At 39.3% G+C, this 23,219-nt stretch overlaps 1 protein-coding gene across 2 annotated transcripts in view; it reads right to left on the bottom strand.

Annotated features, from left to right (window-relative positions):
• The window catches only part of si:dkey-215k6.1 (transmembrane protein 132C), a 168,377-nt gene that overhangs the window by 20,560 nt on the left and 124,598 nt on the right, over positions 1-23,219 (bottom strand). For both annotated transcript variants that reach the window (XM_057361482.1, XM_057361490.1), the window contains one exon: positions 10,805-10,948. In XM_057361482.1, the coding sequence (XP_057217465.1) occupies positions 10,805-10,948 (144 nt within the window). The remainder of the gene's footprint in view (positions 1-10,804; positions 10,949-23,219) is intronic.

Genomic DNA, 23,219 nt, shown 5'->3' with positions numbered 1-23,219 from the left:
CGATAGCTGCATCACATGGCTGGGTCTCCAACATGCTGAGGCAACATTCGTGGATACGGCATGCACTTACTGCGAGCATATGCCGATCAAGGCATTGCGGTCACGGTTGGCTGTGTTCTTTTTGGACCCAGCCACAACATCGTCTGCTTCCCGTTCTGTGGCGGCTGCCAAGCAGTCCGCAGCGGCGAGCGGCGGTGGTGATATGGGGACTCCCATGGACGTTAATCTGCCACAGAAAGTGCAGCGGACCATCCATGCCCCATCATGCTAGCCTACCCTGTCTCTGATGGGTGGCAGTAGACCGTCCCATAGCGGATCTACCCAACAGCGTACAGAGGACGAGGTGTCAGTCACGGCATTGGATGGTGACTTCCTGGCATCAGACGCTGAGGATTCCCTGGACCTCCCGGCTACGGCCAGTCGAGCCCAGGACGAGTCTGACGCGGAGATGGCAGGCATGCTTTCCCGAGCCGGCGCGAGCCTCGGGTTGCAGTGCACTGCACTGCCTTCCCCGCAGCCCTCACGGCTCAATTCTTGGTACCTGGATACGGTACCTTTTTCCCGGAGGTGCATGAAGAGCTAACGAAGACCTGGCACACCCCCTTTTCGGCGCGTACACGTCAGATGAGCTCGGTCGCCCTGACTTCCTTCGACGGCGGGGCAGCTAAGGAATATGTCGATGTACCCCAGGTTGAGCGTGCCGTCGCGGTGCACCTGTGCCCGCAGACGGACCGACCAAGGCTCCCTTCCAAAGCATGTTACTTTTTCGTCATCACTGTCGAAATCTTACACTGCTGCGGGTCAAGTCTCCTCCACGCTTCATGCCATGGCCATCCTGCAGGTCCACCAAGCTAAGGCATTGAAGAACCTGGACGAGGGAAAGCATGACTCAGCGGTTATGCAGGAGCTGTGCACCGCCACTAACTTCGCTCTCCGGGCGACCAAGGTGACGGTGCGCGTGGTGGGTCGAACAATGTCCACTCTGGTGGTCCAGGAGAGACACCTTTGGCTAAACCTTGCACAGATGCGAGACACCGAGAAAGTCTGCTTTCTCGATGCTCCCATCGCGCATGGTGGGCTGTTTGGTGACACCGTCGAAGACTTCTCCCAACAGTTTTCGACGGTGAAGAAGCAGACGGAGGCTATTAAGCACATTCTACCCTGCCGCGACCCGGTCCCCAGCAGGGCGTCGAGGTCCCGGACGGCATCTGCTTCCCAGCAGCCCCGCTCCTCTGTTGCCCCTGCTCCTCTGGCGCCCCCTTCTCAGGCGGCCCCCCGCAGGCGGAGGACTTCACGGAGGAAAACATCTACTCCCGTCAGCAGCCGAACAAGAAGAAGCGGCCCTGACGGGGACAGCCCAGGGAGGACCAGGACATCGGGCGCAGCTCCAGCCACACCACCGCTGTCGAGCCGCACTCAGACAATTTTCAGGGCCTGGCACCCACTTTCTCACAAAGAGAGCTTCTTTCCTCACTGGGGGGTAGCGATTCCCAGTGTTCCTTACGGTGTCGGGCGGCTATCTCGCCCCTAGAGTAGTAAAGGCCACCACCTGTACGGCCATTAGTAAGAGCCTCTCATCGTGATCCACGCATTGATGTCTTACTACACCACTGGAAGGTTACGATTCACGGTTGCGCTCACTTGTGACTCGCCCAGGCCGGTCAGTGTCGCTCTGTTGGAACTCGTGACGCAGCGCCGTGGCATTTCGTATAAGAACCCCATTCTGTCGGTTCAACACAAAGTTGAGAGACCGACAGAAAGGGAACGTCTTGGTTACGACTGTAACCTCAGTTCCCTGATGGAGGGAATGAGACGTTGTGTCCTTCATGCCACAACACTTCGCCGTCCGCTGCAGCCACCGGGAATGCCTCTCAGGTTCCTCAGCCCAAAGGTGAATGAATGGGCACGCCATCTTCCTTTTTTATACCCATATGTATGGGGCGGAGACTGGCATGCCATGCCATTCGCCAACTTCATTGGCCTTTTAAAAGTACAATCAGAGATGATAGGTTCTCAAGATCAAACCCCATTCTGTCGGTTCGACACAACGACTAGAGACCGACAGAAAGGGAACTGAGGTTACATACGTAACCAAGACGTTATCCGGCACGCTCTCTTGCTCCATTCCTCCTGTCCTGCGGCTGATGGTATATTATTTTGTGACTTTGGGGTAGAGACCAGCATAAACACTTCCCTTCGTCAAAGCCAAAGGGCTGAGCCATGGATTTGATGACACTGAAAAATCGATTTAATCTCTGTCTCTATTTTAAAGGGACAGAAAGAGGAGACTGGGCAATGAGACAGAGAGAGATGAAGGCCAGACTTTTGTTGCAGAAAGGAGCACTATAAAAAGAAAATTATTACTCAACAAGAAGCCCATATGGACCTTTAGGACAGGACAAAGAAATGAATAGAGAAACCTCTCAAGAAATTGTGGATTGTAAGAAAAGAGTGCTGACTCACATATGTGCTCCAACAACAACAGAATACTTAAAATGAATATTTGTAGCCTTATTGGGACATTTGGTAAACAGATGTAAAAATTATGTGGATTCACTGACCTTGTGTTATTAGCTTCCCAGAGTCCTGCCACACCGGTCTGAATTACACCAAGTTGAGGACATGAGTTTATTTTTTATTTCTTGAGTTAACTCAAGAATACCAACTTAACTTCAATTCTACCAACAAGACTATTCAACAAAATTATTTCTTAATTGATTAAATTATGATTAAATATTTAATACTGATATCACATAAAAATGTATTCCCAACTCTTTAAACCAAACTACGTGAACAGAAAAACGTACAAAATAAATTAAAATAAATTTAGCTTGTTTTGATGTTTTTTCCAAATTCATATGCACTCACTCACTCAAAAAGCGAAGAATCCATATAAAATTGATATTTTTGTGAAAATGTCTGAACATTAAGTGAAATAAAATTATTAAATGTGCAAACTAATTCAATGTTTCAGGTCTACCAACAAGACTATTCAACAAAATTATTCCTTAATATTTTGATTAAATATTTAATACTGTTATCAAATTAAAAAAGCATTCCAAAATTTTAAAACCAAACTACCAGCCACCAACTACAAATGACCAGAAAAAAGTACAAAATAAATTAATCAAAATAAATTTTGCTTTGATGTTTTTTCCTTAATGTAAAAATATTAAATATATGCACTTACTTAATCAAAAAACCTAAACATTAAGCGCAATAAAATGATTAAATGTACAATTAAATGATTACTTTATGCTTCTAAAAAAGTAATGTGCTGGTTCAGTGATTTTATCACGTGGAAATGCAAATACTATGGTAAATATGCAAAAACAAAAGTAGTACCATGATATTTTTAAGTGTTCAAACATCTTTTTTATTACTTTTAAATATATCCTGTATTTACAACTTCACACATTTTTATTCATGTCATCTGTTCTGATCAGTTTCTGCACTCTTCCCTGTCTCCACCAACAGTCTGTCATCTTTTTTGTATGTCTCTCTTCTCCACTCATATCATCATCTTTCTGTTCTGTGTCTTCATGCACTCTTCACTCGTCTGTGGAGTGATAAATCACAGATTATTTGGCTGACAATGCAAAACACTGCCAGGTGCCGCAATCCCCCAATCCCATCACGGGCCCAGATCGCAAATTTCTTTGCGATTGGCACTTGCCTCCCTGCCGTGATGATGAGAGAGAGAATCAGGATATAGAGGGAGATAGAGAGAAAGAAAGAAAGAAAGGGGCAAAGAAAAGGTAAGGGAGCGAGAGCAAGAGAGTACAGAGAGAGAGAGAGAGAGAAACAAACAGTGGGCATCAGCTGGAAGAGCTAGAATCAATTTGCTTGACAGGCAAAAGCAGATTTGGTCCACCGGTTGCTGAGCAATGGTCAGGCGGAAGAAGAGGTTTTTTAAAACTGACAGATGATATCACAAAAGGATCATCTTCACTTTTACGGCGATGGTGACGATTTTTATGTGCGAGTCTAAACTCCCGTATGGTGTCACCAAGTCTCATCTGATAAAACTGGTACTAGATTAAAAGAGACAATTGTCATCCCGAACATTTATTGTCCAAAAAATAATGTGGCTACATCTTTCACATGTCTTGCATTGTGCCCTCACTTCTTAAACTCAAATTATTTTCAATTTAATGCTCCCTCTGTGGTGACTGTGACATTTTTCCTTCCAAATTCCAAAGAAATCAAACACGATTCAGGTTTAGAATGGCATGAAATAATAGTCACAAGTCAAGTATTCCTTTAATACAGAAAACAGCTCGGACTCAAAGCTAGTTTGTACCCACACGCACATTGTTATAATGTTCCAGTTAGCTTCTCTTTCAAGCTCGCCTTTCCTCCAATCAGTTTACGGCGAAATTCAATTTGAATTTAGAGCATTTCTATTGCAGAAGGCGATAAATTCAGATTCCAGCTTCTAAATGTGACACCGCCTGAGGTTAGAAACACTCATCGGGCCTTGTGGCACTCTTGAGCGTACACTATCAGTTTAAAATTTCATCTGTCAATCTTCCCCTTTAGGTGATTTCTCAAAATCCACACGAAGAGTCAGATTTCTGATATTAGACCCACGAGGTATAAACCTCTCTCTCTCTCTCTGTCCTCAAAGTACTTATCTTAGCAAAATGTGATCCATTGTGATTGATCATATAGCTCATCACTGCCTGTCACCTTGCATTCGTAACGTGGGACTTAAAAGCCTGCAAATGATCAAGAGAGGAACACATGAGAAAGAAAAAGATTAATGGATAAAGTAAGAGAGAGGGGAATTCGAGATCAAAAGTGTGGTTCTAACCTTAAATCTAATCTCTTAAATCAATCCGAGAGTATCCATTCATTTACGGGCTTCTCCAGGAAATGGTTTCGCCTACCTCCAAATATCCCGAAATGCTTTCTTAGCATAAAAACAGCTGTTATCAGACCATGAAACACTCACAGAGTTACCAACCTGAGACATGAGTCACATAGCAGATGCTTTTATCCAATGTGATTTAAGGTACACTAAAGCAAAGAAGATCGAATCTTGACAGGAGATCTTAGTAGCTGGTTCATGGTTCTTAGTAACAAACTTGCAATCATTTTGTTACTAACACAGATCCTTAAAGGTATAGACTACACACAAAAAACATTCGCTCATGTAATTCTGAACCTGCTTTTATTCTGCACAACATGAAGAGAGATATTTACGACGAAGTCTTCTCAGACTGCTCTTTTGAAAGTAAATGAAAACCGGGCTGTCACTCTTTGAAAACACCATAAATACCATAAAAGCAAAGATCTTGTGCACGAAATACTAGAGCAAAATATTAAAGTCATTATTTCGATGAAAATAAAAATGTGACTCTTCACCATAAGGAGAAGGTCAGCGATTTCCACGAGAACGTATAACCAAGCATTTCAAACTTCTGAAATTGATATGCGGCATATTTACATAACATTTGCATAGGAATATAAGTCATGTGCGTCCTCAATATGTCTGATATTATTATAAGTGGTCTAAACCGTCATCAACATATCCTCTTTGGGAGATGAACTAAAAACAAAGCCCTTCCTTGAGACAAGTCAAAAGACGCACATACACCCTCAGGGTTTTCAGAAAATGGGGCAATTTGTTTGAGATTCTCAGCAGATCAAACGTGTAGAATTCTGCGAACAAGCCTGCAGAAACTTTTGCGTTTAGTAAACACTGACAACTTTGGACAATTGTCTTCTCAGATATCCAGCATCTCAGCTACAATCTGGCATCGTTTCCTATAAACACCTCAAAGCGACGCTTCCATCTGTGTAAGCGTGTATTTGGTTACATTACACAGCATGCCATCATATAATTTGGAGGGAAACTATTGCTGCATATTTGATTAGAAAACACTGTCATTACAGCACATCACCAGCAGCTATGTCAGGCCTATTTTTCAACACACACTCACACACAGATGGAAGCTTTGTTTTAAGTTGTTTATGGGAAATACATGTTTGACAGTCTAATGCATGTCAGTTAACTCGCAACGTGAGGGAATCCAACAACATTTTGCCTGGGTGATATACATAACACATAATAGGCTACCAAAACCACAACATTACATGCATTGCCATTATATCGCTGAATGTGGAGTATTGCATGCAACCCCATAAGCTCAAAACCTCCTGTTGTGCGTTAAAATTCTATTAATATTTAGATGTGGCTAGGTGCAAGGTTATTATAGCTAAAGAAAACTAAAACTATTAAAACATTTCAGTTTATTTTAAGCAAATAAAATATTGACCTAAATATCTTTTTAAAACGTAAACCAAATGAAAAGTAGAAATGTTAACTTGGGAATAAACTGAAATAAGTTTAAGTAAGGCACTAAAATTTATACCTGAAACCAAATAAAAAATCTAATCAAATAATCTTACATAGCAGCATAAAAAATAAACAAGTAAACAAAAAATAAAAAACAAAATTGCTAAAAACAAACTAAAATGAACAAATTCTATTTTTATAAAAAATATTCAAAATATTAATAAAACTACAATAAATTTGAAAAAAAAAAACATGACAATTCTTTGTAAAACATTTTTTCAGAAAAATAGGGTTCGGGAAAAAATGGTTAACTGACGCCTTCCCGATCTGTCATGTGGGCTAGAAGAACAAAGAAAGTCAGGTCAAAGGCTATTACCAGAGCTGGAAAGAGCCCCTGGGATGGTCTTGTTGGGTCTATTAGTTGTGAGTTACGAGTCCACTGGGCAGACACAGGGGAATTATGGAAGTGCAGTCATAGCTAGTGTACTTCCTACGGGAATGAAGAAGCTATCTATTTGGTTTTAAACAGGCTTCACAGTAATTGATTTGAGGCTGTGATGTTTATGAGGTCATTAGCAGTGTACGTCCATATTATATATCTGTTAAATTATAACATCCTGCCAAAATCACTTGACCGAAACTGAAGTGATGCTTAATTTGTTAAGATGTTAAAACTGTTTGAGGGATTCGGCAACAGCCAAGCACACCAGAAAAAAAGAAAGCTAATAAAAACAGCACCAGTTGTGGGAATGGTGAAAGTTGACCCAAAAATACAAATTCTTTCATCATTTACTCACCTTCATGTCATTCCAAACCTGTATGAGTTTCTTTCTTCTACAGAACACAAATTAAGTTATTTTGAAGAACGTTGGTAACCAACAACATTGAACCCCATTGACTTCCACTCTATGGACACAAAAGCACTAAACCATTTTTCAAAATATATTCTTTTGTGTTCCACAGAAGAAAGAATCAGGTTTTGAATGACATGAGGGTGAATAAATGATGACAGAATTTCTATTTTTGGGTGAACTATCCCTTTAATCAATTCAGAATCTGTCCTAAACTCATCCTCCACCATGTCCATCACAATAGCGCTTCACGTGTCCAAGTTTAAATCCTGGCCCGTGATTTTTCCTGACTGTAATTTCTTGTCCTATCCAAAATAAAGACAACACTACATAACTCATAAAATTAAAAAACAGTTAAGGATCCCCCCACATAGAACAATGACTTTATAACCTTAATGAAAGCTAATTGAAATCTAGTCACCCCCGTCACTCTTTCCTAACAAATATATCTCGTGTGTTTTCCTGCTCAGCTGAAACTGAGAATAGAAGCCGGCCTGCCGCTCTTAACCTGATCAGAGTTTTACACGATTACAGGCTCGCCGGATATCTGGCCGCCTGTCACCGCAAAGTGAATGAGTTATTAAACGGATTAGCACTGTACACCTATCCACACTGCTCTCTCTCTTTCTCGCTCTCTCTCTCTCGCTCTGTCTTTAATACACAGGGGACAACCACAATGTCTCCAACAGTAGAGATATATTAAAACCCAATCTTTTTTTCCACAACAAATGAACGTGTTCCAACAAAGAGAAGAAAAAAATGTAAACGACAAAGGTCTTGGTGAAAGATTGATTTATAATCCAACTTGTTTTGTGTCTGCTGGTGGACACACACACGCAGCTATTCCGCCATGTCCTGTCCTTCGTGTTCTATGTCTAATTGAATTACAGCACACATAAGTGAGGGAGTCTTCACAAGAAGCAATTAAGGCCACGGCCTTCTTCATACTGATGCTGGTTAAACAGTGGGATTTGAGCACTAAAGCCTATGGGATCTCTTTAGTCGGCTCTTTTATTTATTTGATCAGCCGTCATTACGAGAGCCCTTCAACCTGCGCAAATGCAGAACTGATTAACAGCAGCGCGTGACGCTAAAGATAAGATCCCATTCAACACCTGAACCTGCAAGGTGGCAATGCTATTAAAAAGGACGACATTGTCCTGAATGAATCAGTTCAGCGTTATAGAAAAAGAATGTGCTTCGGACTAACATAGTAGGAAAAATTGCTTTGTAAATTTCTTTATTCTGTTCTGTTCTGTTGAATTTTGAAGAATGTAGGAAAGCAAACAGTTCTGGGGCACTTATTATCACGACTCTGCTTTATCTTGTCATGGATTTCTTGGTCTTGTGGCAAAGTCGTGGCAAAGCCTTATGTTTAGTGTGAGAAAGCCATGAGTTGTTTACGTTTTACATCTCATGTGCTTTCTCGTGTCTTGTCATTGGCCCCGCCCCTCTCGTTTCATGTATTGCTTCCCTGCCGTGTCTAATGTTTCCCACCTGCCCTGTGTCATTATCCTTCGTTTGTCTTCCCTTTAAAATGCCCTCATGTTTCATTGTCTTGTTGCTCGGTCATTGTTTAAGATGTCTTTGGTTACCCCTCATCTTGCCTTGTCCACCCTTACCTTGCCTGTTGATTTTGACGTTGTGTCGTAAGTTTGTTTTGTTATTTTTCTAGTTTTGCCCCATCGAGGGAAGTCTTTTGTTTGAGTTCTTGTTTTGTTACTGTGTCTGTTTTTTCACCATTGTGGGTTTTTTGGTTTGTGTTTTTGTGTGAAATAAATATCCTTGTTAACCCCTTCAACCCCGCCTGCCTGCACTTGGGTTCTCCTCACAGTCTATTCCTGACAACTTATTGTCATTTTTCCTACTATGGTAGTCAATGGTGGCCAAGAACTGTTTGGTCACTGACATTCTCCCAAATATCTTTCTCTGTGTTCATCACAACAAAGTGTTTATAAAGAATTGGAACAACTCGAGGGTAAGTAAATGATGACAGAATTTTTATTTTTGGGTGAACTGTCCCTTTAATATAAATATCGGTCTGTCTAATCAGGGTGGTTTTTTGTACACTGGAAGCTTCTGTGACCAAGACAAATTCTTTATGTATAAGAGAATAAATGGCCATAACGTAATTGCGTTTCTGTTTCCGATTACATACAGCTTTTTGAAAAAGTGCATACTTTAGTTTATTCTGACTGTGCACTTTTGTATCTCTTTCACAGCGCAACGCTGTCATGTTTCCCGTTTACACCTGTCACACACATCACCCAGAGGTCAAACACACCATCTTTACGACACCACGAGCAGACAGGTACAGCTGCGGCAATTTCCCCACAACATGTTTCTGTCATGAAACGCGTTCTGTTCCTCAGCTGATGCTCATTTTTATGGCACCGCAAGAGAAACGGAGGCTCCTCTAATTTCCTTAATAACACGCTCTGTTGTCCAACTTTGCATTAAAGCCCCGAATGAGTTTTTCATTGTTACCGGGTATTGATTTTATTTAAACTACATATTGCTGCTTGTAAATGGAAATTGCCTCGGCACAGGGGCGTCTGATCTGAGGTATTAGCTCAGCGCTCAGGAGAGCATGACAATGCAGATTGTGATGATACTTTCCAATCACCCCCAGGGGTAGATTTGATAATCGCCCCAAAAACCAAGGGATTCATTTGAACAATGTGTTTATATACTTTCTGCAACAGCAAAGTGCCAAGAACACAAAAATCTCATCAGGACCAGAAAATGTTTTAATTATAATACAAGTCTTCATAGAGCTGTTCTATATAGTCATTAAACTTTCCTGAACTTTCCGTTTGCTTTTAGAATATGGTGCCTTTTGATTTATAAGTAAATAATATGTTCCTATTGTATTGGAAATGATATTCTAAAAATTGATTTTGTCATAAATAATTATTCTTAGTTCGACAACACTTAAATACAGTATATAATCAGACAGGTATAAACAAAGTTGATCTTTAAAGTGATGGTTAACCCAAAATAGAAAATTCTCTCATCATTTACTCACCCTTTTGTCATTTTAAACCTTTATGACTTTTTCTTCTGCAGAACACAAAAGAAGATATTTTGAACAAAGTTGGTAACCGAACAGCACTGGCTCCCATTGATTTCTATTGTATGGACACAAAACCCAATGCAAGTGAATGGGGGCCAGTTAACAACATTCTTCAAACAATCTTCTTTTGTGTTCTGCGGAAGAAAGAAAGTCATAGAGGTTTAAATGACAAGAGGGTGAGTAAATGATGACAGAATTTTCATTTTTGGGTGAACGATCACTTTAAGGTGTTACATCACAACATTTTCATACTTTTTGTATTTTTGTATGTGTCTCAATTTGCATTGCCTTTCACCTGATTGATTTCGCATATGTCCGCAACCATTATTCACCATATTTTTGTGTGTGTTTGTGTGGTGCAATACCTCCTGAATTCCTCTTCATCCACTAAAAGGAAAAGCTCATGCAGGACTACTAGGCTTTCACAAGCACCTGCTGTTCCATTTGTCTCTCTTCCTCCACCCTGGGCTTCCCCGAGTCGCACTAGAGCCTGTCGCTTCTACTTTTCCTAAGATGAAATCTACAGACAATGCAAGGCACCACGCGAAGAAGAGGACGCAGGTAAGCTCTCACCTTGAGGACGTCCTCATCTGTGGAAATGCAGGTCACGGGGTCGTCCACCTCTCTCACCGTTCCATCCTCTTCCACCGTAAGGACCTTTATCGGCATGGCAACACGCCGGCCTGTCAGAATGGCAGTGTTTAGGATCTCTGTGTCCTGCGTAAGACAAACAAAAAACAGAGAGATGGTTACACACTGTAGTTTTAAACTCACGGATCACATGACCACAGAAACTTTTCAGGGAAATTTTTAGTCCTGTCGTTTCAATCCAAGTGTCGGATGGAATAGATCAACAGCCAAAATCCATAACAAACACAGATAAATTGATTTAAAAATAACAATCTGCCAAAAATAGAGGTGATGGGAAGGCAATCCCCTTTATAATACAAAGCTTATGCCGGTCAGCACAATAATGCTTCATATCTCACAACCGCTCGGCTTTGACCGAGAGCAATTATCATATTCTCAATTATACAATCATTTCATCGCATTCACAGAGGGTTAATGGGTCTTCAAGTGCGGTTTGGGCTCTCTAAATTCATCTCCTCAAGTATTTACTGCATAAATATTTAATATGAGAACACTTTCCTCTAGGGAAAAACACTTTTATCAGAAACGAATGAAAGCGAGAGAGACAGAACGCGAGAAAGCAGGGAGGAGATTGGTTGTGGTGGTAATTGACATTTTAACTTCATGAAAAGGCTGGTAATCACAGAGAGATGAGAGGGTCAGTTATCACTTCATTTAGCGGTCTCTATAACAATAATGAGTCCAGAGAGCGATAGAGAGAGACTGTATTTGCATACATCACATTGTGAACATACTTTTCTCTTCATTTTGGTGTCCATCTCTATAACATTCCAAATGTGGATTTTTTTTGGAGGATCTATTGACATAAATGCAAATACATAACTATGTCTTCAGAGGTGTATAAAGACCTTACATAATGAAGCGTTACGTTTTTATTACCATAGAAGGAGCTATTTCTAACTACATACACAGCGGGTCCCCTTGCATGGAATTCGCCATCTTATTTCTACAGTAGCCCTAAAAGGACAAACTGCTCTACAGAGCGCGTTTCGTAAATATGTTTTGCCTTTCGGCAAAGAAGCAAACACATGATGACATCTAAGTCCTGTGTCAGCCACCATAGTGCTTCGAAAGGGAGGGGTGGTGCCGGTTGCTGGTTGAAATTTGGAATCTCACTGAATTTCGTATACTGTACATTTAAAACATTTATCAAGATTTCTCACAAGAATTATAGGAGACCCACAATGTATCTGACAATGTAGAGCATCCCTCCATCCTACTTAATAGCCATATCTCATGCATTTTTAATAAAGGTTGGTAAAGAATTAATGTAAGAATTATGTCAATGAACTCAATTAATTTTAAATGAACGCAGAGTATTACTCCATATTTGTAATTTCAGGACACTGTTAATGTGTAAATACAGATCTCTATATGGCTTAGAAATTGAATACAAAGTAAAGTCATGCAGGCAGAAACCTCACGGACTCTCGAGACGCGCCGGGGCCAAAACTACAGCGACCTACAGAGAGAGAAAATGATAAAACAGCAGTACGTGTTTGTGTGTAGAGGAGGGGGAAGACACTGAGAGGAAGGCAAAGAAAATAGAAAAATGAAAGAAGGTAACCTAATACAACAGACGAGGGAAAATCTTCTACCTGGCTGCAGTTTTTCATCTGGAGCCCTGACATATAAACATGATGAATGGATGAGAACAATAGGTTCATATCTGCAGCCTGCCTTCTGTGTATGAGAGGGTCCTATGATGGTTCTTTAAACCACTTATAGTAAAAATATAACTAAACATACATCCTCTGACATGCCCGTTTAATTTAAGAACGGCACAGACGTACCTACCAACCAAACAACCACACAATAAAAATACTGAATTCATCTATTGAAATGTAAGACCAATTTGTATGATGACATCAGTAACAAGCCTGTAAAAACAGGAAATAGTACCGCTCTCATGAATGAATGAGCCTCTTCCACGTAAAAAGGCACACGCACACACACAAACACAAACAGTGCATACAAACACACACACTTCACATTCAAGGCATCCAGCTGCAGCCCTCTCACGCTACCAGACTGAATAAATCATAATTGATATCCATTACGTCACGTTCCTAATCTCTTTATAACCATTCGGCTAATGAATTTCACGCTCTTTGACTGGAGAAGGAAAGCGGCTCGAACCTCACGGGTGTCGCTGTGATATTGTAAATCATCTCCGTCAGACGGAAAGCATCACAGCTTCAAACAACTTCTAGCTGGGTTACACAGAAAGACAGAAAGCATGCTCTGACTGGTCACCTAAGTGGCAAAAAAAATCTGTCCCGAGTTCAGTTTAGCAGCTATAAATGAGCTGATGCCTTATTGACTCCGAACAGTAGGAAAAAATCCATCCATTTAGTTTCATTCACCACTGAGTGGGTTATTGGGTGTAATAAAACATTTTAGATTCTTTGTTCCCAAAATCAATACTCAGATGTGCTTTTCTTTATTTACCACACACTTTGAAATAGGGACCACTTCAGAGTTCATTAGACAGCATTCATAATGAGGCGCTTCTAAAGACACAAATCCTCCAACATCAATAAATCTGAAAATTGCCTCTTTGTAGAACGAAAAATACATGGGAATAAAAGCAAGCCAGCAGTAATGCAGGATGATGTCTAACCGCAGGGACATCTGTCAGAGCATGTAGTTCTCCCTCTCTATTGCATAACCTGGCATATGTGATGATAGTTGTTTTGTCAGTTGGCTTGCTATGTGCGAGTGGGTTGTAACGGAGGGGCTGCAGCAGCTGAAACTGGGGGATTTTATTTCCAAATTTGCCAAACCCTGTAGGCCAGTAATTCCTGAGCCCGTTTTTCCATTCGCTAGTGGGGTTTTAGCGAAATAACTATGTCAGATACGGCTCTGTGTTTACACCTCTGTACTGATGCCATGCTGTCATAACTTCCTGTTTAAAAGTGCGAGACTGCTAGTGATGCAGCAAACTGGGCACGTGGATGACAAGTAATTTGTCTACACTTAAATTACAGATTACTCTTGTAATTTTGGCAGATTTTTCCAAACTGGGTGTCATGTTCTCAAACTAATTAGCAGAAGGTGTAAATGATGGGTTTTCAGTAGATTCATTGATTCATTTACCGTATGTCATTTCAAAATCTGAATCGCAAAATACAAATGGAAAGATATTTTCTTACCTGAACAACAAAGGTTTGTGACACATAAAGAGAACTCTTGTTGACGAGAGCTTAGACCCAATGCAAGACAATAAAATTTAAAAATTAAATATTTAAAAAAATGTAAAACTATTTTTAAATTCTAAAGCTGCAATCTGTACTTTTTTTTGGTAAAAAAAATCAGTGTTTAAAACTCTACTTACCTAACCAGATTCACAACAGTAAACTCATAATAATGATTAATAATTTGAGCTGTCAGATAAGATTTTGCAGGAAATGTCAGTTTGACTTAATTTGACTCGTAGAAGGAATAGTATAGAAAATAACTCTGAAAGTAATGTGCAATTTATGTTTCATACATAGACAAACGTTACAGATCACATCTTTTAAGGCTAGGGTTGGCAATATATGTTCACCACACAAAGCTGTTAATTGACTTGGAAAATAGTGCACAGTTGGTACGGTATATCCTTTGTGGAGCTTTATAGCTCTTAAAAACTTGGGTCAGCTATTCCTTTTAAACTTTCAAATAACAAATTGCTTGATTTTTCATGTGATTTATTAACTGACTTCCTATTACAAAACAAACAAACAAACAAACAGATGGCCACGGTATCAAGATATATCCTGAACTGTAATCTCTGTGGACTCTGAATCATTATATTTCATTAGAAATAATTAGCTGACAAACACACTGAAAATAAACTAACATTTCTAGTTTCTTTACATGTTCTGCCTGAAAGTCCTAGGTAAATAAATAAATGCAAGGCTGAACTTTGTGTTTCAACACCTAGTCTTCCACCTCCATGTCTGCTGGGGAAAAGTCCCACTTAAAGGGCCAGTGTACAAGCAAATGGCACTTGAGAATTTATGAGAAACGTGGGGTGGTGCAATAATTATTATGCAGCTGTCGTGTCAGGCCAATATCAGTATAGCCTACTGTGCGTCTCATGCTAATTTAAGATCTCCTGCCCCCAGGGCCAATCACATTCCCATCCTTAAGCCCATTTCCTGTTTTCCCCTTTGCCTTGATATCCAATTTTCCATGAGCTCCTCCTGCCATAACGGCCGATATAGCGTTCGGCTCCAAATATATCACCAAGCGCTAAGAGAAGAGAGGTGTCCATGGGCACAGCAGTGATTTATGGGTCGTGTTTCCTCTCCTAAATAGAGGCTGGATGGAGGATTGGATCAGATGGGCAATGGGCAACAAACGCAAAGCTATAAAACTGAGAACGTCTGTGTACAGAGGCTGAAGTTTCTCCACAGTAAATAACAAACCATCAATCAAACGCCTTTAGCACCGAGACGTGTGATATTGGGTGGAGGATAGTGAATTTCGTTTTAATTTGTTCCAGTGACGCGAAGTGCTTGTGACCTGGGTTTTATTAATCAACCTTTCAGTTTGTAAAAAATGTAAATTGCTGGCCAAATCATGATCCTAATCGACCACACTGTCCACAGCAGCTTAGGTTCAATATTTTTTTATGATCATTTTCTTTATAGGGATTTAAAAAAAGAAGTAAAAATTTGAAACTATAAACAGACTATAAAAAAGGTTAACGCTTTACAATAAGGCTTCCTTTGTTGAGCAATGTAATTATTTAACTATACAATATAAACAGTTTCACCTATTTCAACTTAAAAACTTTAAAAAGTTAAAGCAAATTGGCTTTACAAGTCATTTGAACTTAAATTATCTATCTAAAAAAATCGAATTATATTTCGTATAACTTCATTTTATAAGTTGTGTGAACTACAAAGATTTTGAAGTCAGTTTAATATAATTTAAGTTCAAATGACTGGTTTGATTTACCTTAAAAACTTAAGGCAACTTAAGTTTTTAAGTTAATTGTTTTACAGTGCACATTGGTTAACATACTGTCAACTAACAATAGTTGTATAGCATTAATCAATCTTAGTTCATGTTAATTATAACATTTGTACATTTATATAGTATTGGTAGTAACTAGCACAAGCTTTAAAATATGTTCATTGTTAGTTCATGTTGCATAGTGCATAGTTGTAAAGTGTTACCAAAATGCATTTCAAATTTAATTTAATAATTTGCAATGCATTTTGCATTTTTATGCCCAAAAAAACATTAATTTATAGACATTTGACTAAGCATGAATTGCAAAATATTTGAGGTTTATTGCTAAATATATTTAATCGGTTGAAATCGCAAAGGACAGGGAGGTCAGGGCAGTTCATTTTAACATCCAGAACCAAAAAGCCAAAAAAAAGGGGGAAAGGTATAATGTACTGACTATTAAAATACAATTGTGACAATGAACCAGCAGATGTGATTGTGAATGAGCCGTGTGTGCTGTACAAACCTCTGTGCTCTGCCCAATTACTCAGATAACCACAACATGACCTCACCACACAGACTGCGGTTTACAGCACACTGAGCCTCAAAGAAAAGGATCCATCACGGCAGTCCAGAGATCAGAGCTCTCAGATGCTGACCAAAGCCTGAATCAATAAAGCATCAGAGGGACCATAAGCCAGCATCATTCAGCTAATCCTTGTAGATTCCCCTCTGCAGCGCTGTCTCTGTTGCACATTGAGTACTGTACAGGGCATACCGTGAAAGCACCGGGGAATCTGATGGGCGAATCTGTCAAGCTCTGGCAGAATTCAGAATCAGGGTTGTTATTCACGATTCTGATTCAGGCACATTTGCAGTGAGACCCTACATTTTTGGTGTGAATTTAGTATTAGGGTGGTGACTTGTTTGTAAGCGTGCAATGATACAAACTAAAAAAAAATATATGTCTGAGGTAAATGAGTTTGTGTGTAACACTCAAATCCAGCTGACAAGTTGACTGAAATGTTTTCATCATCTTGAAAACCTGTTGACCTGAAATCATGTGTCTGTTTGTTTGGAATTAGTTATGCGAATAAACATACAGTTGTAGAAAACTTATTAACAGACTCGTTAACAGGCAACGATTTAGTAACATTTTTGGCCGTTTTAATAAATTACTTTTGCCATCGTGTCATTTTTATTCAAGCACCCACTTTGAAAATTTTGCAGGTGATGAGCATGCGTTTGTTTTTGTGTTAAAAATATAAAGTCATGTCAACGTATACAATTATTTTATAACAACACTGCTTTTGAAATGGATGACTTTGACCAAATAATGAAAAAAATCCTAGGAAAGATGGGAACTCTTTCAATTCAGTTTAACTCCAAGTTCATAATAGTTACACTATAGTTTCGCTGAGTTTAAAATCCTTCTAAATTGTGGCAAAAAATAAAATTAAGAATGAAGTAACCCTAAACTTTTTAGTTTTGAATTTTTTCAGTGCTTTAATATTTAGAAAATTCCTAAACTCATATGAGTTTAGCAGTATTAGTAAAAGTAATGTTTATCTTAGCAAACATCACTTCAGGATTTAAGGTTAATGGAAAACGTATGGCTCTGTCAATATCCGATTTTACAGAAACGGGAAAAAGTGGTCCATTCCCATTCAAGCAGCATAATGGAAAACATGCACACTAAAAACAGCACCCAATTAAAGCACTTTAACACTTTTAGGAACTATCAATACATGGCTCTAATTATTTCATGGCATCATGTTCGAGTGATTCCAATGCCAGACGATTCGATCCAGCACAATTTTGGAGGTTATTGACCTTCAGAGCAATAGAACAAAAGCATGCAAACGCCGCTCTACAAAGGCAGGCTGGCACAAACGGAGGTGACGCTAAATGTCAGCTTAATTACAATGCCCGGGCATTTTGTTGCTTTCCAAGAGGAGCTATTCAATCATTCGCAACTTCAAACTCTTTAAAATAAAATGTAACTAAAATAATACACAGCAGGCTGGAAGTCATCAGATTTTCCACAATGCAATGGCTGTCATTATCAGCGGTAAGCACCTGCTATAAATGCAATGCCTTTCATCCTGTATTTAATGCAAAGCTACATAGCCATAAAACGGGTGAGGTCACAAACGTCTAACTCCACGCTTCATCTCCAATGCTCCTGTGGCAGCTCATAACAGCCGGTAATTAAGATTTGAAATACAAGCTTGTAAAGGTGACAGGTTCTGGTGAAATGCGCAGGTCCTAGTAGGTCTACGCACTGCTACAACGACAATCAAGTCAACGGAGCATGAGTCAATGAAACACGTTTTGCCACCATTACTTGGAGACAAAACATTAAAACATTAAAACAAAAACTAAACAAACATGACTAATGATACATAATGGCTGGTTAAACAAATGGGAGGAGCCTGTAATTCTACTGCATGTGGTCATACGAATAAATCTCAACATTGGTCTGATGGCTGTGTGAGCACTTCACGGTAACCTCTAATTAGCAGATTCATTACATTTCTCTTCCCCGATCACACAGCTCACTTGAACATGTCAGCATCCAATTAGGAAATGCCTTTCATAGGCATTGTGTGTGTTGTGTTTTCCTGCGTCATGTTTTGAAAGCACATTGTTAATATTGTTGTTGGAATGCAATGACTGCGTTTCTGGAGCTGAACTGGTAGAGCACCACGTTAGCAGCAAAAGCTCCAGGGAAACATAACTGGAATGGACCGTAAGTTGCTTTGGATAAAAACATTGTTAAATTAGTAAATGTCAAAAAAAGTAGGTGAACTGAGATTTTTTTTGGACATTGGGATGACTATCAAAAAGGGTCCCATTAACCCGAATGTCTCCAAGACGCTTGAAGACACCTTCCTGCAAAGTTACCTAAAAAACAATGTGATTGAGTGCATAGGACAAAAGCTGCTTTTGGTCACACTAAACATGAATTTAATTTAGTTAATAAAAGGCAACTGATAGATCAAATCAATTTATGACATTATTTTTTTAAAGCATCCCCACAAAAGAGCCTAAAACTTTTCAAAGTACTTCAGCTTTGTAGGTAGGTTTCTTCAAGCTCTTGGAGACATTGCCACAATTCTGGATTTAGTCTGTATCAGTTTTTCTCTTTTTCCATGTAATAATAGACAGACTCAATTATGGTGAGACCAGATCTCCATGTGGATCACCGGCTGTTTGACTCCCTTTGCATACAAAAATCTCACTGAATTATTACAAATAATGGCAAAACGAATGTTTGGAAATATAAACTGATATTTCCCACTGACACAATATAGCAAACGATATAAATAACTGCCTTAAAACCTTTTTATTGGGTGAAAATACTAACATGCCTAAGACTTCCACAGTACTAGATGCAAGGCCGCTGACAGTGTTAAAAGCGTCGTTGCATTTATATTTATTCATATGCCTTACAAACAAAAATGTAAACATACTCATCTAAATTTCAAATGATTATCTTTACACATCTAAGGGACCCCAAATGGTGCCTGGGGAATCTTTTTTATTTTTACAGTGTTAAGAGGCGGATGCTGCTAAAATGATTTCAAACTTTAACAGAGGACACAGCAGGAGACACCAAGCATCAATATTTCACACATCGTGTTTTTATCTCTTTAACAAGTGTGAACCCTTTACAAACACACGTGCACGCACACACACACACATTAAAGAAATCCCTCTGCCATTATCTTGCTTTCCCTCTTAAACGTATAGTTTTACTGATTGAATTAGAATGACGTATATACAAACATTTAAAAGATATTTAACCTTTAAAACCTCTGTGAAAACATTCTCTGCCCTGTTTTTTGTTATTTGCTATATTCTTGCTAGTTTCCCATTGATAAGCCGTGAGGGGTAAATTGGTGTAGGCACTTAGTGGCGATTTACTGCAAACCCATTAAACACGCAAAGAGCGCTGGGAAGTGCGGATGCTTGGGTCCCTGCCGAGCACTATGCCTCGCAAGCATTCCACTTTAAACGCTTTTATGTACCTTTCATTTGTTCCAGCATTCCTGGCGATAGCCAAACAGAAATAACGTGACGTTAAAAACGAATTAGGAAACACATAACATTAACTTGAGCTGGACATACAGGATTTGGGTTCTTTTTTTTTTATGAACACGACCTACTTTTGTTGTCCTGACAAGCCTTACCATCCAAAACATTGTAAAACTAGCCTTATGGATTTATGGAGGAATACAAATACGGACGGGTATCAATAGCGAATCATTCCGTCTGAGTTTCTCTATCACGGACACGCACAGAATTCCATTTCGCCAAGGCAAATTGCTGTGCAATGGTGCTGCTTTGAAGAAGAATGCTCGGAAAGCTCAAGAGGTGAAGAGCTCGGAGGTGGGAGAGCTAAGGAAGCAGAGATGTAGAGAGAGAAATGAGAAGCACATCAGACGGCTCTTGGCAGGTCCTGGCAGATCTGCGGCTGAGACTGATAGATCAGATGTAATTGACAATTAGCTTCACGACACTTTGAATTACAGGCTCTCTAATAGGGTCAGAGACACAGGAAAACTTCCTCTAAAACTCTGTTTTGGTGGTGTGTGTGTGTCCTTGTTTTTTATATCCCGGTGGGGACCTAAACCTGAATGCACATCAACTCATGGGGCCCAAAATTGAGGTCCCCACGGGCAAAAAAGCTTATAAATCGTACAGAACAATATTTTTTTGAAAATATAAAATGAAAAAAGTTTTCTATGATAGGTTAGGGGATAAAGTACACCGTTTGCACAGTATAAAAATAATTTTGCCTATGAACTGTCCCCACGGAGATAATAAACCAGACATGTGTGTGTGTGTGTGAACCCCCGTGACCCTCCGGTGCGTAATGATTCCACTAAACTCGCTGTAATATCCAGGTGAGTCAGCGTGTGTGTGTCTGTTTGCTCTCTACAGTAAGCCCTTTCACTAACACACAGCGTGTGCTCTTTCCTCTACTGTGTTCGACTTTTGGCTCCATTACTCTGCTTTTTGAAGAATTACCCTCTGAAAGCTTGTGAAACCTATGAGTGTGTGTGTGTGTCTGTGCCCCACATGTATTTATCTCACTGAGCTACCTAATCCTGAAGGCCTCTGGACTGCCGGCTGCCTTCAGTAAAGTACACCTAGCTCATGTCAGACAACATACTACGATAAAATGAGCTTTATTTGGATGACAAGCCATGGTGAACTAGTGGCATTTCCTATTAACAGCGTTCGGCTGGTGTTTTAACAAATGCACAATGAAAGGTCAAATATGTGAATTAAAGGGATAGTTCAAGTTGAAAGAAGATAAGTGTGAAAGAAGATATTTTGAGAAATGTCTCAGTGGTTTTGTGTCCATTTACAATGGAAGTCAATGGAAGACAATGTTGTTTGATTACCAACATTCTTCAAAAATCTTCTTTTGTGTTCTGCAGGAGAAAGAAAGTCATACAGGTTAGGAATGGCATGACGGTGAGTAAATTATAAAATAATTTTCATTTTTGGGTGAACTATATGACTATTAAATACTCAAACGATTAATCGTGATTAATGACATCCAGAATAATATATGTCTGTGTACTGTGCATATTAATTTTGTATTTATAAATACATACACGCAAATATTTAAGAAAAATACAAAAATGAATAAACATTTATATATAATTTAAATTATTGGTAAATATAAATAAATACATCTAAATATTTCCTAAATATATATATACACATGTATATGTATGTTTTTGTGTTTATGAATACAAAATGAACATGCACAGTACATAGACAAATATTACATAAACACAACATTTTATTCTGGATGCGATTAATTAACGCTATTAATCATTTGACAGCCCTAAAAAAAACTACAGGTTTACAAAAACATCAATGTAAACGTATTACATAAAAAAATTGTAGTTTAGTATGAACTTTTCACTAATCAAAAAATAAAAAAGCAACAATGTATAATGTCACTAATATCACGAACTAAATGTCACTATTTTTATTTCTTCATTTTTATTTTTGTCCCTCTATTGGACATGACAGGGAAGACAAACAAGAACATAGTGAAAGTAGTAAATAGTAAAGAAAAATGAATGACACTGGGAAATGACACATCAGACTTGAACCTGCACCCCCCAAAGTAGCATCACAACTCAACACAACTATTTGTTTATTTGGGGTTTATTTCATTTTGTTTTTACATCGTTGATTCTATTTACACGGTAAAATGGCCCCTAAAGTGGGAGTGATAAATCTAAGTTGGCAAGGCAACAATGAATAGAACAGTGATCAAAGCTCTCGCCGGACCGCGTGTCTCCGTTAGGCCTGTTAGGGGTTTGTGTCCCCGGAGCCGAAGGCTTGCAGGCCCTTAGAATACAATGCTCTGTCTTATTCAAAAACACGAAGAGTGGGACTATAAACCACTCTGGGAAAAATGCAAAACATCGCCATTTACGCTCGCGTTTCAAGACTTTCCTTTTTCGACGCCACTGTTTCTTTCACTACTTCTTTGACCTGTGGGAAACATCCATTCATCATACTGTATTATTAAAACTAGGCATGGCAGGTCCATGTACCGCCTGTGATAAATATAGAAAAGATTGCTCTCTACCCCCGTTTCTCTTTTTTGCATTTTCTTTTCTCAACCTTCCTCTACATTCTCACACTGAGCTAATGAGGAAGAAGAACAGGGGGAGAGAGACACCAAGATGTTGTGTGTGCGTGAGAAAGAGACTTACATAAGTGTCATATGAAGGTACAGCTGAGAAATGAAGTTAATGGCCCAAATGAAATGCTGGAGGCAGGATAATGTTTGAATTTCCTGGCTGTGAGTGCATTAAAAGTTCTCATTAAGATCCTCAAATTGAGGTACAACATGAGGGAGGTAGCAGTGAAATACAGACGAAATGTCAAAAATAAACCTGAAAACTGTTGTAATAAATAGGTTAGTGTGTTAGCATGAAAATATGTTGTATGATAGTTATGTAAATAGTGTTCCATTTGCCTTTAAACTTTAACAGAAACTAGAACATCAAATGTAAATGGAACACTAATTTACAACAATCCAACCCAGAAAAGAGACCATCCACCAAATCCACCATACACCACTGCTATCCCTTCAGTGTTTCCCCAATTCCTCATGAAACACATCCATATCCATCTTTCTCTCTCTCTCTCTCTCTCTCTCTCTCTCTCACTCAGAACGCTGTGATTGTCTTTATATCGTTCCATACATCTCCTTTGCAGTAACCTATTTATCATTCACACAACACGAAACAGTAATCGAAATAAAGCACAATACTGCACAAGCAATTCGCTCGCAAATCTCTTTTTCCCCTCATCTCTCTACAACAATGGCTCATCGGCACGCAAA

This window comes from Triplophysa rosa, linkage group LG2, assembly GCF_024868665.1.
Source record: "Triplophysa rosa linkage group LG2, Trosa_1v2, whole genome shotgun sequence".
Taxonomy (NCBI): Eukaryota; Metazoa; Chordata; class Actinopteri; order Cypriniformes; family Nemacheilidae; genus Triplophysa; species Triplophysa rosa.
The sequence above is the reverse complement of the archived record's forward strand: the minus strand, read 5'-3'. Positions and strand labels throughout refer to the sequence as shown.